General features: G+C 42.2%; 1 protein-coding gene across 2 annotated transcripts in view; it reads left to right on the top strand.

Moving 5' to 3' along the window:
* Nucleotides 1–1114: 1114 nt before the first annotated feature.
* The window catches only part of LOC118237510 (probable phospholipid-transporting ATPase IM), a 40069-nt gene continuing 26191 nt past the window's right edge, over nt 1115–14992 (top strand). Inside the window, exons 1-3 of one of the 2 annotated variants that reach the window (XM_035436289.1) lie at nt 1115–1201; nt 5113–5216; nt 14660–14743. In XM_035436289.1, the coding sequence (XP_035292180.1) occupies nt 14698–14743 (46 nt within the window). In that variant the 5' untranslated portion in view covers nt 1115–1201; nt 5113–5216; nt 14660–14697. Of the gene's footprint in view, nt 1202–5112; nt 5217–5384; nt 5555–14659; nt 14744–14992 lie in introns of those variants that run through there. The other variant, XM_035436291.1, reaches the window with a different exon arrangement.

The raw sequence follows: 14992 nt of genomic DNA, 5'->3' as shown, positions 1-14992 counted from the left end.
AAAGGCCAAGAAAGTGTATACAGTCATTTTGACCCGGTGTGCAAACGTGGGAAAGTCAAGTACCAAGTTTCATAATCAAGTGACTGATTAATATCGGTGAATTGGTACATGTGATTTGGCAACATAACACTGGACAGGGTTTATTTTCCCAAAACCTGAAACAGTTTCCTATAAAGAATGAACTGGACAGCTGAGTAACAGACTAACAGCCTACAACAGAAATAAATTCATGTAGCACTGCGTGGGTGTTAAAGCGCTCGTGACAGATTGTGTCATCTTTTGCTTTAGGTTATCAAAGTTTCCTTTTAAATATGGAATTCATCCAACATTTGGCGGTTTCAAAAGTGCTACTATCTTCTGATTGCTATCAGGAAATTATTTCTGTCAGTGGAAATGACAGTTCAGTCCCTTATCATTTTCATACATTTCTTTCTGAAATGCTATTCATTAAACCATTAACTTTTGCACATCAAAATACTTTGTTCTAAATCCACTATAAAAGAGTTTGTTTGAATCAAACATCGACTGAGTACACCTTAGTTGTTTTTACATTGTACATTGTGATGGGTCACCTTGTGTCTGGGCAGTATTGTACCCATAATCCCTTATTGTTTTCTCATTTCTTTTTCGTGAAGTGGAAACACTGACGCCATTAGTCGCATTCGGTGAATTGGGCTCCGCGGTTTTTTTTTTTTTTTTCACACAAGCATCCTGCTTTTCCTGTGGCTGCCGCCGGGTCCGAAGTTCACCTCCGTGTTTGTTTAAGCCAGGGCGGTGCGGTACCTGTGTGTTCCGCACCCGCCGCAGGTGTTTTGCGCTGAGCCGTTCTCACCCCTGCGTTACCTGTGACCGTCCAATGAGCCGGAGCCACTGACCGCGCTGTTCGCTAGAGCTAAAGGCTGCACCTGACTGTCAGCTGACTTTTTAGAGCCCGGGTACCTGTTGGAGCTGTGTGTGTGCGTGTGTGTTTGTGCATGCTTGTAGGTTTTTAACAGGTGGAAGGTAACTCGGTCTATTGAGAGGAAGAGAGAGAGAGGAGTCTCTGTTGGTAGTAACTGCGGAAGGTGTTACATTGTCACCTGGCTGCAAAGTTTTGGCTCCCCCCCCCATCACACACACACCCATTGTTCTATGGGTAACGACTTCCTGGAGGGCTCAGTTGTGTTCCAGAGGGAGTGACACGCTGAGCCTTCTCCTCCAGGTACGTCAAGCTTTCAGCTCTCAGCCTTCATTTATCTCTGAGAACTGCTTATTTAACTATAATCACAATGCAATGCCACCATTTTATTCTGCATAGATGTTTTCTCTCTTCACAAATGTACAAGTTATTGTATTTATAATTCCACTGTGTGAAGTGAATGACTCAGTAGCAGAAACTTCCTGCTTAGTAAACCATTTGTGGAATTTTGTGCACAAGGTTCAAAATTAATATATGTAAAACAAAGAAATTATGTTTCCAGGCTCTCATTAAGGTTACTGCTTATTGAACTTAACTTCTGGTTACACATGTCCGATATTATTTTGAACTGAAATACTGAAGCTGGTGGGGAATGTTTGAGACATGGTCATTCTTTTGGAGAAAAAAAGGGGGTGTTGCCAGTCGTTTGGGAGTCTGGACAGGATTTGTTGGGATGACTCACAGGAAGCACAGATTACTGGACCAGTGACCTTTTAGTTTGTCTCAGTGAGTTCTGTGGACAGGCAACTGGCTTGCCAATGGGTCTTCCCTGGTCAGTTGTAATCAAAAATGGCCGTTTACAAATATGGCCAGTTACAAATATGGCCTGTTGTAAATATTGTCTGTCACAATTATAGTATATAGAATTGTATTCAAGCAACATGTATTCTTAACTTTTGACTAACAAGTATACACAAACATTACACTTTTCAGTCAGTTTGGCAAGTAAGTTCTATTGTAATATTGTGATGGAATGCCTGACATTATGTATAGCAGTAATGAAAAATAATTCTCTTGTGTCTACAGGGCAATCTAAGTAATCTAAGCCAGACAGATCAGTCGAGGTAATTACCTTTCTGAAAAATGGAACAAGAAAAAAAAAACGGAAGTTTTGTCTCTTGCCTAAGGGGCCATTTACCTATTCGGAAGGGGAAAAGCAGGCCAGAGGCTTCTCACTGTGCTTTTTCCCGCGCCATCGTGGCTGGAAGTCTAATCCAGTAAATAGATTTTTGTTCCGCCACTTTAGGAAGAAAAAATTGATTGATTCCATTTAAAATGTCCACTTTGAAACAGAACACAATTATCTTAAATGCCTAATTGTGGTTTTCTCCTCAACGATTAAAGCCAGACTGAACAGGAATGTCCTGCTTTGACCTGCGGATGGTAGTTTTGTGAACAGCAAGGATTATGGAGTCCCAGAAGAAACCAGTTCAGTTCAGTATTCTTGGACTTTCTTGTGGTTCAGAGATCTTTATTGCCCTAAAAGGGCAATTTGTATGAGCTCTAAAAATCAAAATACATTTTAAAACCTTACGGAACACAGAATTTACAAAACAATTAACAACAGACAGCTCTACATTAGGATAATCAGAACATGCAGTATTCTTAGAGACACAGAAAAAAATGACATCTATTTGGGCATTATTGTCACAAAATGATAACATGTTTTGACGTATACATTCTGGAGGTGGTGTAATTTACAGTCGTAATTTTCCACAACCATATGTCAGATAATGTGCTGGTTTCAAGTTTCATTACAATGATTAATAGCCATCTGTCTGCATCTGAGATATAACAGTAAGCTTTTGCATGGCTATACAGATAGTGAGTTGCAGTGTTTTCTGCAGATGAATGAGTTTAGCAGAGCCCTGATGAGAGTGAGTTATATTAGTGGTGTTTTTCCAGATGACAGTAAGTTTGGTGTTACTGGATTCAATCGACATTTTTCCTCAACTTAATTTCAAGTATGTTCTCCTTACAACCGTTTAGTAAGTTCAGCAGTGAGCCAAAACTGTGTGCGTGAAAAGATGTTCCTCTCAAATTTAATGAACAACAAATAGTTCTTTCAGTCCAAGCCACAATTACTTGCCTTTTATAGTATATCGCAGCGGTTAAAAGAAGGTTTTAACATGGTTCTATAAACAGTGAATTGAAGTTGGATTGAGGTGAGCGGTCTTGCCTTCCCTATTTTGCTTAGTTAAATTTGAAGAGCTCATAAAAATTTGAAGAGCTCCGTACTCTCTCGCTAAAGCCACCATACATTGCTCATTTTCTCAAACGCATCCTGACTAATGATTAACTTCACCTTAATCATATTCATCCCGGGTTAGTTTCCTGCATGGAGTACTCCTGAATGATTTTAAGCATTGAATGAGTATGGTGGAGCATCGCTGACTTGAGATTCATCCCCAGGGACATAATTTATATTTATAAAGAGTATCTTAGCTCTCTTTACTGTCTTTGTCCACGTCTTATAATTTCATGCAGCGGGTGAAGGGATAATTTTGCTCTGTGGACTCAGATGAATTTGGGAGATGCTTACAACCTTAGCACTGGACTGATCAGAAATGGAAATGCAAAATCAGTCAAATGTACTTGTGTTTTTCCTGTATTGTAAGTTCCAATTTATAAGAGCTTCTGTCAATTGAATGAAATGTTCAAAAAGGGCTGGACTGGGTACAGTGATCAAGTTTTTGGGGACCCCAGGTCTATGGAGGGCCCGCCTTGTTGCTATTGGGGAAGAGCAGCTCTTTGCGTCTGCCTATTGTGGAGTTGTGTGGTTCTAGGAGATACAACTCAAACGCAAGCTGCTCCCCCTCATGAATGTTAACACTGCTTACTGATGCATGCCTATTTTCAGTCAAGAAGCATCATGATTTATGGTCACAAATGCTCTCATCCCTGGGTTAGGATAGAGTGGCTTACGGCCACAGACAGCACTGGCACATTGCACAATCTAAACCAGACCGTGGGGCCCATCCATGCGTTAGAACATCATCTTAACAGGATGAATCACCCAGCAGCCCCCACCCACCCATGTCTGCTTCACTGCTGAATCTTCATCCTTTGCGCTCTGTGTTATGACATCGCAGTGGGGACTCTTGAGCTTTAGGTGTTTAGAAGCTCTGAAGCAATACATTAGCCTGCTGTACTTTTACCGTTAACAACACCTGTGGAGGAAGGCCCGGCATCAGCAGTTACAGTAAACACTGAGACACGTACAAATGAGATGTTTGGAGAGATTCGCCCCCGGGACCTCATGGGCTCAGTAAGACTGTTGCACATCCTGCCCATGAGGATGTCATGGAGCCACCAGTATGTGTGTGTGTGTGTGTGTGTGTGTGTGCATGCGTTTATATATGTGCATGTGTGCAGGTACATTTCTGTATGCGTGTGTGTGTGCATTTCTGTACGTGTGTGTGTTTGTGTGTGGGCAAATACTTTGTGTATTCATCTATGTGTACATCAATTTGTGTGTGCATGTGTGTGTGCCCGCATTTCCGTATGTGTTTGCGCATTCTTTGTGTATTCATCAATGTGACATCCACTTGTGTGTATGTGTGTGTGTGGGTCTGTGTGTGTGTGTGTGTGTGTGTGTGTATGTGTGTATGTGTGCACAAGTGTGCATTCTTTGTGTATTTGTCTACCTGTACATTCACTTGTTTGTTGGTGTGCAGCCAACTATGTGAACTACAGGAAAGGAGATAAACATCTGCAACCAATTTTTGAATTTGTGTGTGTGCATGCATACTTGCATGTGTATGTTTGTGTGCGCCTATGTCCCTGTGTGTGCGCACATGCGTGTTTGTGACTGTGTGTGCCTGTGTGTGTGTGTGTGTGTGTGTGCGTATATCCTGTGTGGCCATGTGTATGTGTGTGTGTGTGTGTGTGCGTATATTCTGTGTGGCCGTGTGTATGTGTGTGTGTGTGTGTATATCCCTCTCTGCCTGTGTGTGTGTTTTTGAGAGTGTGCGCATATATCCCTGCGTGCCTGTGTATACGTATATACGTGTGCGTGTGTATTTGTGTGTGTGTGTGGGTGTGTCTGTGGTTAGATTGTGAGAGTTAGTCCAAGTCGCTCCAGGCTGCGCTGTTTCAGTGAGCGAGAGTGACGGAAAAATAAAAATAAATCAGCTTCCTCTCTGCCCTCGCAGGAAACCGATACTTTCGAGCTTCTGACAGAGACTAAACACTGGGGAGGCTGAAGAGAGCAGGAGCGGCGTGAGAACGGAGAAGAGAGGAGAGCAGAAGCAGAGAGGTACAGTACCTCATCCGGCTGGTCAGGGTGCTGAACGGGGGGAGAGTTGGGGTGGTGGGTGGGTGGGGTAACAGGAAGACCGCCCTGCTTGCCTGTTTATCTTGTGAGTGTGTGATTGAATGAGCAGCTCCTGGATTCCAGGCTCACTTCCCTTTCTACTGAGAGAGGAAGAGAGAGAGACAGAGAACGGGAGAGAGAGAGAGAGAGAAAGAGAGGGAGAGAGAGAGAGTGAGGGGGGCGGGAGGCACTGAGAAGTGTTTGTAGGTAGTTCAGTTCTTCATTCAGAGAGGTCAGAGCTACGCTGGTTGCGGGAACACGGACTGTGTGAATCAAACTCGGTAAGAGTTTTAGTCCAGTTCTTGAGCTTGGAAAGTGTGTGGAGGGTAGAAGACCTAAAAGTATGGGGGGGGGGGGGGGGGGGGATTGGAGAGGGGAATGCTTCGCAGGGATCTGGGAAAGCTGTGGGAACGTCCCTCCGATTGTCTGATGTTTCCTACGTGGAACTGCGCGCTGCTGGGACAGGGGTGTGGTGGAGGTACTAGAGTGAAATCTGAGAAAATCACAGGAAGTCAAGCAGATGCCTGTCTATTGGTGAATGGGGGTCGGGCAGGGGGGAAGGGGGGCCCCAGAAGGGGACCCCTAAAACAGTGCCAGTGGAAAGAGTGAGCATTGGGTTTTCAGGAAAGGCTCACACATGGTTTTGTTTGAGACGCGTCGTCCCCCGAGCGTGGACACAGAATGCTTTTTCATTTCCAGATTAGCCTCAGTCGCTCTTTTTCCGCTGCCTTCTCTTGTTTCGTGCTCGCTCATCACTTTTTGTACCGGGGGAAAGTTCTCAGCAGAGTTACATGTCCAGTGTTCATTTAATGTTCTAACAGAGTTGATGTGAATCTAAGCAGGATCAGTTGTACTCTCAGAGCTGACTTCACGCTGAATGTTTTGCTGTTTTCCCCTCCCACTCCGGATGACATGGCTGTCTGGTTATGACTACTCTCTATGTGAACTGAAAGTCATTCTCTCATCACCTCTCCATTGAGCTATAATTAATCCATTACAAGATTAGGAATGTATAAGTGCATGCCTGGGTTGGCTTTCTTGTGAAATATATATATACAAGACTGTAAAAAAGTCCTGTGTCCTTCCCCTTGTTTTAGTTTTTCTATAATGTTGATGTGTAAAGCTAACTTTATGAAGACATTCAGAGGCACACAGATCTGTCATACATTTCAATGCAGTAAAAATTATACACTTATTGAAGGAATGGCTATGCAAAGGACCTTCACTTTATGCTTAGATGTTGACATTTTGACAATGATTATAATAACTTAAATTATAATATGAATATAATATTGAATTGTATAGATGATGTTGATAATGAATATGTTTAGAATGAGGATGATGATGATGGTGATAATGATGTGATGATGATTATGATAAGGAAGATTATGATGTTGAGGAAGAAGAGGATTATGATGATAATGATGATGTTGAAGATGATGATGATGTTGAGGAAGATGAAGATGATGGTGATGATGCTGGTAGAGCTGTAAGCTTAAGGATGTTTATCGGTGGGAGCTAGTCTGGTATATCATATATCCCAGCATGAGGAAGCTTGAATCCACTGCTGTGTGGACACCTCTCATCTCGTCTGTCAGTGTGTCTATAAGATAAAACAACCTCTCTCCAGGCCTGACTTTAATGTATAGACAGGAAGAAGCCAAATGGAGGCAGCCGGAAGGTTTTGTTGTTGCTACAGTACATACAGAAGGAGGTTTTAGTTTGTGACTGACGATAAGCCCAAATATGTTTAGAAAACAGTAACCTCTCTGCAGTTCAGTTATGCAAGTCTACCGAACAGCTCAGTACTGCTGTATGTTCAGTACTGCTCGTATACTGGGACCATTTTTTTGGAAACACCATCTCTGGCCTCTTTATTTCCTGGAATTAGCTTTCTGTAGTATTTTATTTACGTCAGCAGCATTAGCTTCTGTTCTTTCTCTCTCTCTCTCTCTCTTTCTGTCTCTCTCTCTCCCTCTCCTTCCATGTATTAAGTGTGCTCTCTCTCTCTCTCTCCTTCCATGTATTAAGTATGCTCTCTCTCTCTCTTTCCTTCCATGTATTAAGTGTGCACAGGATTGACTCATTTCCCCCTTTTTTTTAAATACCTTGCTTTCACAGACTTATGATACTGTACCGTCTGCATTATAAAATGACCCGAGGCCAGCCATGTGAGAGGTCCTGTCTTTGTGTCCACAAGACGTTCAGCCGCAGTATCAACGCGACATACAAGTTCATTGTGACTCTGAATAGCCACCACAGGCCTTTGTGCCTCCCGTCTGATCATTGCATCCACAGCAAAAGCGGCTCCTCCGCCTTCCAATGAATTACATCAATAATGCAATAACCATATTCGATGTTCCATTCTTTGCGCTGGAGAAATAGTTACACGCCTGAGCTGATCCTTATTTATCGATGAATAATTCATTGTCTAATTAACCTTATTCATTTATCTCGTTAACCGAGAAAGGCAGTTTTCAGGGTACTGTTTCATGGACGTTTATCATTTTGTGACGTGCTTTCTCCTTTTGGTTAAAAATCACACCCTGTCCTGTTCATGTCAGCACAAGATTAAAATGCATTAAGAGAAAGAGGAAGTTGCCCTCTGTTGGAAGGTTGGATATTTTTCATGTGCATTTTTTAATAACTTCCTTGAATTATTACAAATAGAGGCAGGAAGCAGAGTTCTGGGGAGCTTTCCTATTGCCCAAAGGAACAGCGGCGTATTTGGGTGTAATTTTATTGCAAAACTGTGAGTTGGTCTTTTTTTTGGTTCGGTCATAGTGAGACATTGAAATGATAAGGATTTCATTCAAATCCCACCCTGGCGGTGATGAAAACAAGTAAAATATATATATATAGAGAGAGAGAGAGAGAGAGAGAATGAGCATGTCATTTGCAATCACGTTTTTCAAGTTCTTACCTTCTACCTTTTTATGGAAATGAAACGTGTAGCAATATATTTGAAATATGTGGACTTGGGAAATATTATATTCAATGTATTTCACGACATATATTTCTGAAAAATATGGAATATCCGAAAATGGAAACAATTCATTTATTTGCCCACATACTGTGATGTGTTGCCATATCTTATTATTCTATTGAATATGTCTTATTTCAGGATATTGCCGTGTGTTTCTTTTCTATGGCTTTTAAAAATATATACTCTGATCAAATTAGGTGGTGCAGTGGGCAGCACTACTACTTCCCAGTAAGAAGGTCCTGGGTTTGAATCTGGGCCTTTTAGTGTGGAGTTTTCCCCGTGTCTCCCACAGTCCAAAGACATGCAGGTAGGCTAATTGGAGCCTCTAAATTGCCCATAGGTACGGATGGTGTGTGTGCCCTGCGATAGAGTGGCCTGTCCAGGGTGTATTCCTGCCTCTCGCCCAATGCACGCTGGGATAGGCTCCAGCACCCACCACAACCCTGCCCAGGATGAGCGGGTAAAGATAGATGGTAGGATGATCAAATCAGATGCTGCTACCTTAGTTATTCTTATGCAGTATCCAATAAGGCCGCAGGCAGGTTTCATGGGTTTTTGAGTTCTGTGTTTGAAGTCTGGGCCTGTGGTCTGTCCCAGACTGCGATACATGCCCATGTGTGACAGGGCTAAAATTAGCGTGGCGATACGCGTGCTCTTATCTGCTACCGCTGTAAGGTGTGTGGTTGATGTCGGACGATAACAGGATGCTAGCTCCGGGCCCACTTCCTTATTAGGGCCTTTGTGGCCTGAGTCGGATGGGGCTGCACAGTGTTTGGAATTATTTTTGCTCTAGACTCTTATCATACTTCCTTAGAGGCCTCTCGAAATGGTCTGGCCGTGATGACCAGCCCCCCCCCCCCCCATCTCCCACCACACACACCCCAATTCTGCACCCCTGTGAACCACAAGGCTTTCGGCTCCAGCACTGTGGGCTTTAAATGGGCAGCTCCAACACTGCTTCTGGATCAGTTCGAAGTGTCCAATAACTGCTTTGGATTTATTCTTGATGGGATGTGAGAAGCCAAATAAAAATTTCAGATCATTTAGAAGCGGACTGTCCAATGTTTGTCGCTAGCTTCTGTGTATGTGTGTGTGTGTGTGTGTGCATGTGTACTGTGTGTGTGTTTGTGACTGTCTGTGAGATTGCGTGCAAGTGTGACTGTGTGTGAGAGAGAGAGAGAGAGTGAGAGAGGGAATTCCTGTATTTGTATTGTATGTTTGTTCATATGCACAGATTTATCATGTTTCTGTAGTGGGCTGTCGAGGTGATAGCGTGGCATCCTGTGTCAGCACTCGGAGCTGAGAGCCATCTGATGCTGCCTCGGCCTGAGCGGTGTGAACATGTGATGAATCTGGGGGCGGAGCTATTGGTGGAGCAGTCTCCTGAGAGCTGATTACCCAAAGTGTTGATATGGCCCTGGAACAAAGATAGCTCCATATCAACTAATGGTGCCAAATAGCAAGAAGAAACATCTTAATCTCCGATGCACTGGAAACATCAGTTCAATTCTCTGTTTTACTTCTCTCGCTCTATTTTTTTTTTTTTTTTTGCATGTGTGGACATTCTTTATTAACTTGTTTGGTAGTTTAGAATCCAGTTCACACTATCAAACTCCCCAATGCTCTCTGCTACTGTATGTGTAGCAGTGAAAATAAGGATAATTGCCATTTGTTTGGTATTGTGTAGTTTTTGCCATTCTCTGCCTTCTCTTTTGTTGTGTGTTTTTGCCTGTGTTGCCACAATAAGAGTAAATTAGTGATGAAAATTGCTTTATAAATTAATTAATGAATTAAAGAAAAGAAAAACTGCACCTGGATGTAGCTTATTACATACTGCAGTCAACGGGAACAAATTGTTCATCAGAGAAAGAGAGGCTGACCTCATACAATCAGGATAAAAAAACACACACACAACCCCCCAAAAAAACAAAGAAAGAAACAAAAAAAACCCCAAGGAAAACACAATGTTTTGGCTGCTTTTTTTTTTGCAGAGCAGGGAAAGGAAGCTCAGAAAGTGTCTGTAAATAGCATCCATGTGTGATTAGCTTTATGAGTACGCATTAACCCTTCACTGAGTGTGCTTTAGCCTTGCGCTTTAACCCGCTCTGTGCTCTATGGGAGTCAACAGTAGAAGCAGTGATCTGTAATCAGATGCCGGTATATCTGATAGGGGACAGTGCATGTTGTGAACGAATATGGACGATGGGATGTTTGGATCATGCAGACACACCACAAGGGTGGTGAGGTTCTTGTTGAAGGTTCATGTATGTTAATCGATGTCAACAATACAGTCTGAACAGGGCTTTTGTGTGAAGTGTCATAGGCTAGTTCTCATGCAAACTAATGCTAGCTTTCTGAGAGCAACGTGTCTCGCTGTCTTGATTGGTTAGCTTGTTGACACTCACATAGACAGTGGAAGACAGAGAGGCACAGAAAGGGGGAGAGAGCGCGAGACAGAGAGAGAGAGAGAGAGAGAGTGACAGACAAAAAAAAGTGAGGGAGACAGTGGAAGGGAGAACTGTTGGTAAATTAGGAAGATGCTTCATTGTGTTATTTGAGTTATGGAACAGAATAAGACGTTGCCAGACCACAATGTAACCACTAGACAGTAAGTTGATTCAATAAAGTACAATTTTCTCAGAATGTACTCTCTGCCTGAAAGGCAAATAAGATGGGGAGAAGGGGGGGAGGGGTCTTACAAAATGTTGATCACATGAGAAAGCAGTTTGAAGTCACATTGCTCTAAATTAAATTAAAAGAACAAAGAAAAAGATATTCCTCCCCAAGAGGCACTGAAGATTTTGTTTCACAGTCATTGCTCTTTGCTGGGAAAAGCTTAAACACCCTGGCAGCCATTCTGAGATTCCTAAGTGTGGAACCGAAGTGGCTTCATGGGCGAGTTTTGATGCTTCACAGAATTTGGTGGAACCATGAATGATTATACTTTTCCCTTCTTTCTCCCCTGTCTTCTCTATTGATGCAGGAGATTATGAACAGTTTGTAAGTCAGACCCACACATAATTTGGACATAGGCACTTCATGTACAGCTCAACAGGTGAACTTGCGGGTGCCTTATTTACTGGGGGGAGGGGGTGGGTAACAGCCTCCCATCACTGGGTCACACTACAGCCCGTTGCGCATTGCCCTGCGGGTCTATGGCACTGGCGTGGTCCGAATTTGAAACCATACTGTGAGGCCCATTCATGCCTTAGAACAGTGGTGTCAAACTCGTGCCATGGAGGGCCGTGTGTATGCAGGTTTTCATTCCAGCCTCAGATCTTGATTATATAATTAGTTAAATTATTTGCTGAATTAGGGATGCAGGTTTGTGCACAATGGTGACCCGACGTCTATGGTGACCCGCATTGTCTAAATAAAAATTTTCTTATATTCTGTGCTTCAATGCAGTTAAACGCATATGGCTGAATGAGTAATTGGACTCAATTAAGGCAGCATTAATTGGTTGGAATGAAAACCTGCATACACACGGCCCTCCATGGCACGAGTTTGACACCACTGCCTTAGAATTTTCCCTTACCAGGAGCTCATGCTCAGAAAGGCTTACATTGAGACATTTAGCCTCGGAGTTTAGCCTTTCCCCCCGATGAAGGATCACCATCATTCCTTCCCCTTTTAAAGTTCTGCTTTCGAACAACGCCAGGGACTTGGGTGCGGTTCCCGCATTTTTATAGCCAGGCCTGTTTTAATACTGTGGGCCAGAACAGTATGACGGTATGTAAACATTAGATTGCATTACATTACAGGCATTTGGCAGATGCTCTTATCCAGAGCGACGTACAACAAAGTGTATAACCATAACCAGGAACAAGTAAACATACCATTTATAACTAAACTTCAGCTGGGTCTGTTATCATAAGAGTGTTTCAGAGCAGCAGTGCTGATCTAGGATCCGGTTCCCCCTGTTCATATCAGTCCCTTTATTCATTGTGTGCTAAAAGGCAAAACTGATCTTGGATCAGCTTTATATAACTCGTAACCCTCTAAGAAAAAAGTAACTTTCCTCTCACTTCATGCCTTCTCATATTATGTAGTTTAAGGTGATGAGATAATATTTCTTAATGACACAGAAAAAGAGTTAACTAACTAGAGAGTACTTTGACAGTTGTTATTCAGTTGCAGTACAATATTGAATAGTGGAACTGGATATTTATTAGGTGGAGGAACAAATCAAGTTAATCATTTTGCTCAAGGGTGTAGTATCTGTCCTCTTCCTTGGATGGGATCCAGTTCTCATTTTCTCTTCACTGTAGAACTTGTGTCTGGGACAGTTGTTGGCTCTGGTGAGATTTCAGCATGGTGTGTTTTCTCTCTCTCTCTCTCTCTCTTTCTCTCTCTCTCCTTCTCTCTCTGCCTTTTAAAACATATTTGAACACGTGTGCAGTTTCCTTAAATAACAACTTATGAGGCCATTGTGGGATATGAGCCAGATGGGTGGGCATCAGAATTCTGCGTTCCCGCAGTAAGTGAGGAATATGCACAAAGTAAAAACACACAAAGTGTATCTCTTAAAGGACATAATACCACAATGCAGTTCATTTAATAAAAAGTGCTATATAAAAATAATTATTAAGTACTTCAAAGGCACAACACAGCAAAACCATTCATAAGTAGGAAAACCCACATTTGACAACACACCATTAAATTCAGATGCTTTGTAAACGTTTTGCAACAACTTTTTATTCTTTTTTTAAATGATCCTATATGCATGAATAGGTTTTAATTCAGGTTTTAAATTATATAGAATTTTAGAATGGCATTTCATGATCTGGTTATTTTGGTTTTTATTATTATTTTCTGCTATCTTTCTGCTTTGATTGAATTTTTAAATGTTTAATGGAGTTTTATTGCAGTTTTATCATTAGTTCAAATTTATTTCCTTTGTATAGCTTTGATTGTTATACAAACTGATTTGTTTTCTAATTTTATTTTTTTATTATCTCTGTGAAATACTACATGAAAGTGCTATATAAGGTGTGTTATTATAATAACAACAACAACATCATCAACAACAACAACAACAACAATAACAATAATGATAATAATAATAATAATAATAATAATAATAATAATGATGATTATTATTATTATTATTATTTGTATAACCGTTAAGGTTTACATAATAAGCACAAGCAGTGACTGAATGGCAGAGGAAGTATCTGTACACACTGTACACAGCAGTGATTGTTAGTCGTTATAGAATGAGATTTGTAAGTTCCCATTTTGTTTTGACTGGTGAGTTAAGAGGGGAGGGGGGAGGAAGGGAGTGAAGAATGCAGACATAGTACTAAAACCCTGGGGTGGGGTTAGTGTTTTTTGTGGTAGGTGACGCTTGATGATTTGTATGGGTTGGTTTGTAATAAAAAAGGCCTGAATGACTGCATAGTTCCACTGGCTGTGGAGACACAAGGGGAGTATTTCCTAAAAAAATCTGCTACCCATACGTCGTCTGACACTCACCCACAGAGGTCACATGACTGGGGTGGGGGAGAATTGCAAGCCCTTAGGGGGAGTCCGTTTCCAGCACTCACTAAGAGACCCCCATCCTAGCCATCCACCTCTTCAGCAGAGCCACCGAGCACTGAACATCAGGCGCCCCAACACTGATTCCTTTTCTACGTGTTTTACGGTTGAGTGATGAGCATTCTTTCCGGTTTCTATGAATAGCTTGTTCAGTGCCAGGTTTGGAGGTCCCATTATAATAATAAATGTCAATGAAGCATGCTGCTGGACATTCACTTCCACTTATTTTCATAGTTCTCCCACTGAGGGATGCCCAAACCTTAGCCGTAAGCTTCATCTGTCTCATCTGGAATTCTCCTGAAATGCAGCAGCCAGACCTCTTTAGCAAGGCCGGGCTGCACAGACATTCGTTGTCGTTAATTATTACAGTGCTGGGAAAACCCTTACAATGCAGCTTGCTCCCACTCAATTCCCCTAGCTGCATTGTAAACATCAGTTTGACCAGTAAGCCTTTATAAAAGGAAAAGGCCGCGTACCTGCACCCTGTTTCAATGCTCTAGTGATTTATTAACAAAGAAATTGCATTTCAACCTACACTATTTCCACCAGCCTCATTCTACAGTCTGAGTCACGGACGGAAATGAGCCCTTATCAACAGGCTGTTAAAAGCTGAGCTCTTCTGACGTCCTAACTCTGGTCTCAGTCGAAACATGCAACAACAAAGGAGAACATTTTTTAAAGTACACGATCGCCCATGACTGGAATGGCCTTCAAAATATGGTTCAGTCTGACAAAGAATAGGTTCCTTAGTGACCTCTCGGGAGTCCTGCTTTCTGGTTTTCTGATTGGACGCGTTGACAGACGAGGAAGGAAAGCCGATTTGTGACTAATGGTGTTTGTGCTTTCTATTTCTCCCCAGATAAATCATGGTCATGTAGGGGAGAGAAAAGAGGCTCGATGATGTCCTTCTTTGGGTTGACCTGCGGAAAGAAGAAGGAGAGAGGTGAGCTTTCTGATGGTGTGAGGTACAGGCAAACTCCTCTGTTCTCTTAGGCGATCTCTTCCTCTTCTGTTTGCCTGTAGCTGTTCTCAAACAGTAAGCAAGCACCTATCCATAGTTAAATATCCCATGTTGATTCAACCCTACCAGAGTTCATGTAAGTTCAGTAGGAACCATATGTACTGTGTATGATTGATTTAGCGCTGAGCATTTTACTGTGTTGGAAGATCATCAGTGCTAGCTGACGCACCA

The sequence above is a fragment of the Anguilla anguilla genome, chromosome 10, assembly GCF_013347855.1.
Source record: "Anguilla anguilla isolate fAngAng1 chromosome 10, fAngAng1.pri, whole genome shotgun sequence".
Classification (NCBI taxonomy): Eukaryota; Metazoa; Chordata; class Actinopteri; order Anguilliformes; family Anguillidae; genus Anguilla; species Anguilla anguilla.
Note: the sequence above shows the minus strand (reverse complement) of the source record. Positions and strands in the feature narration are given on the sequence as shown.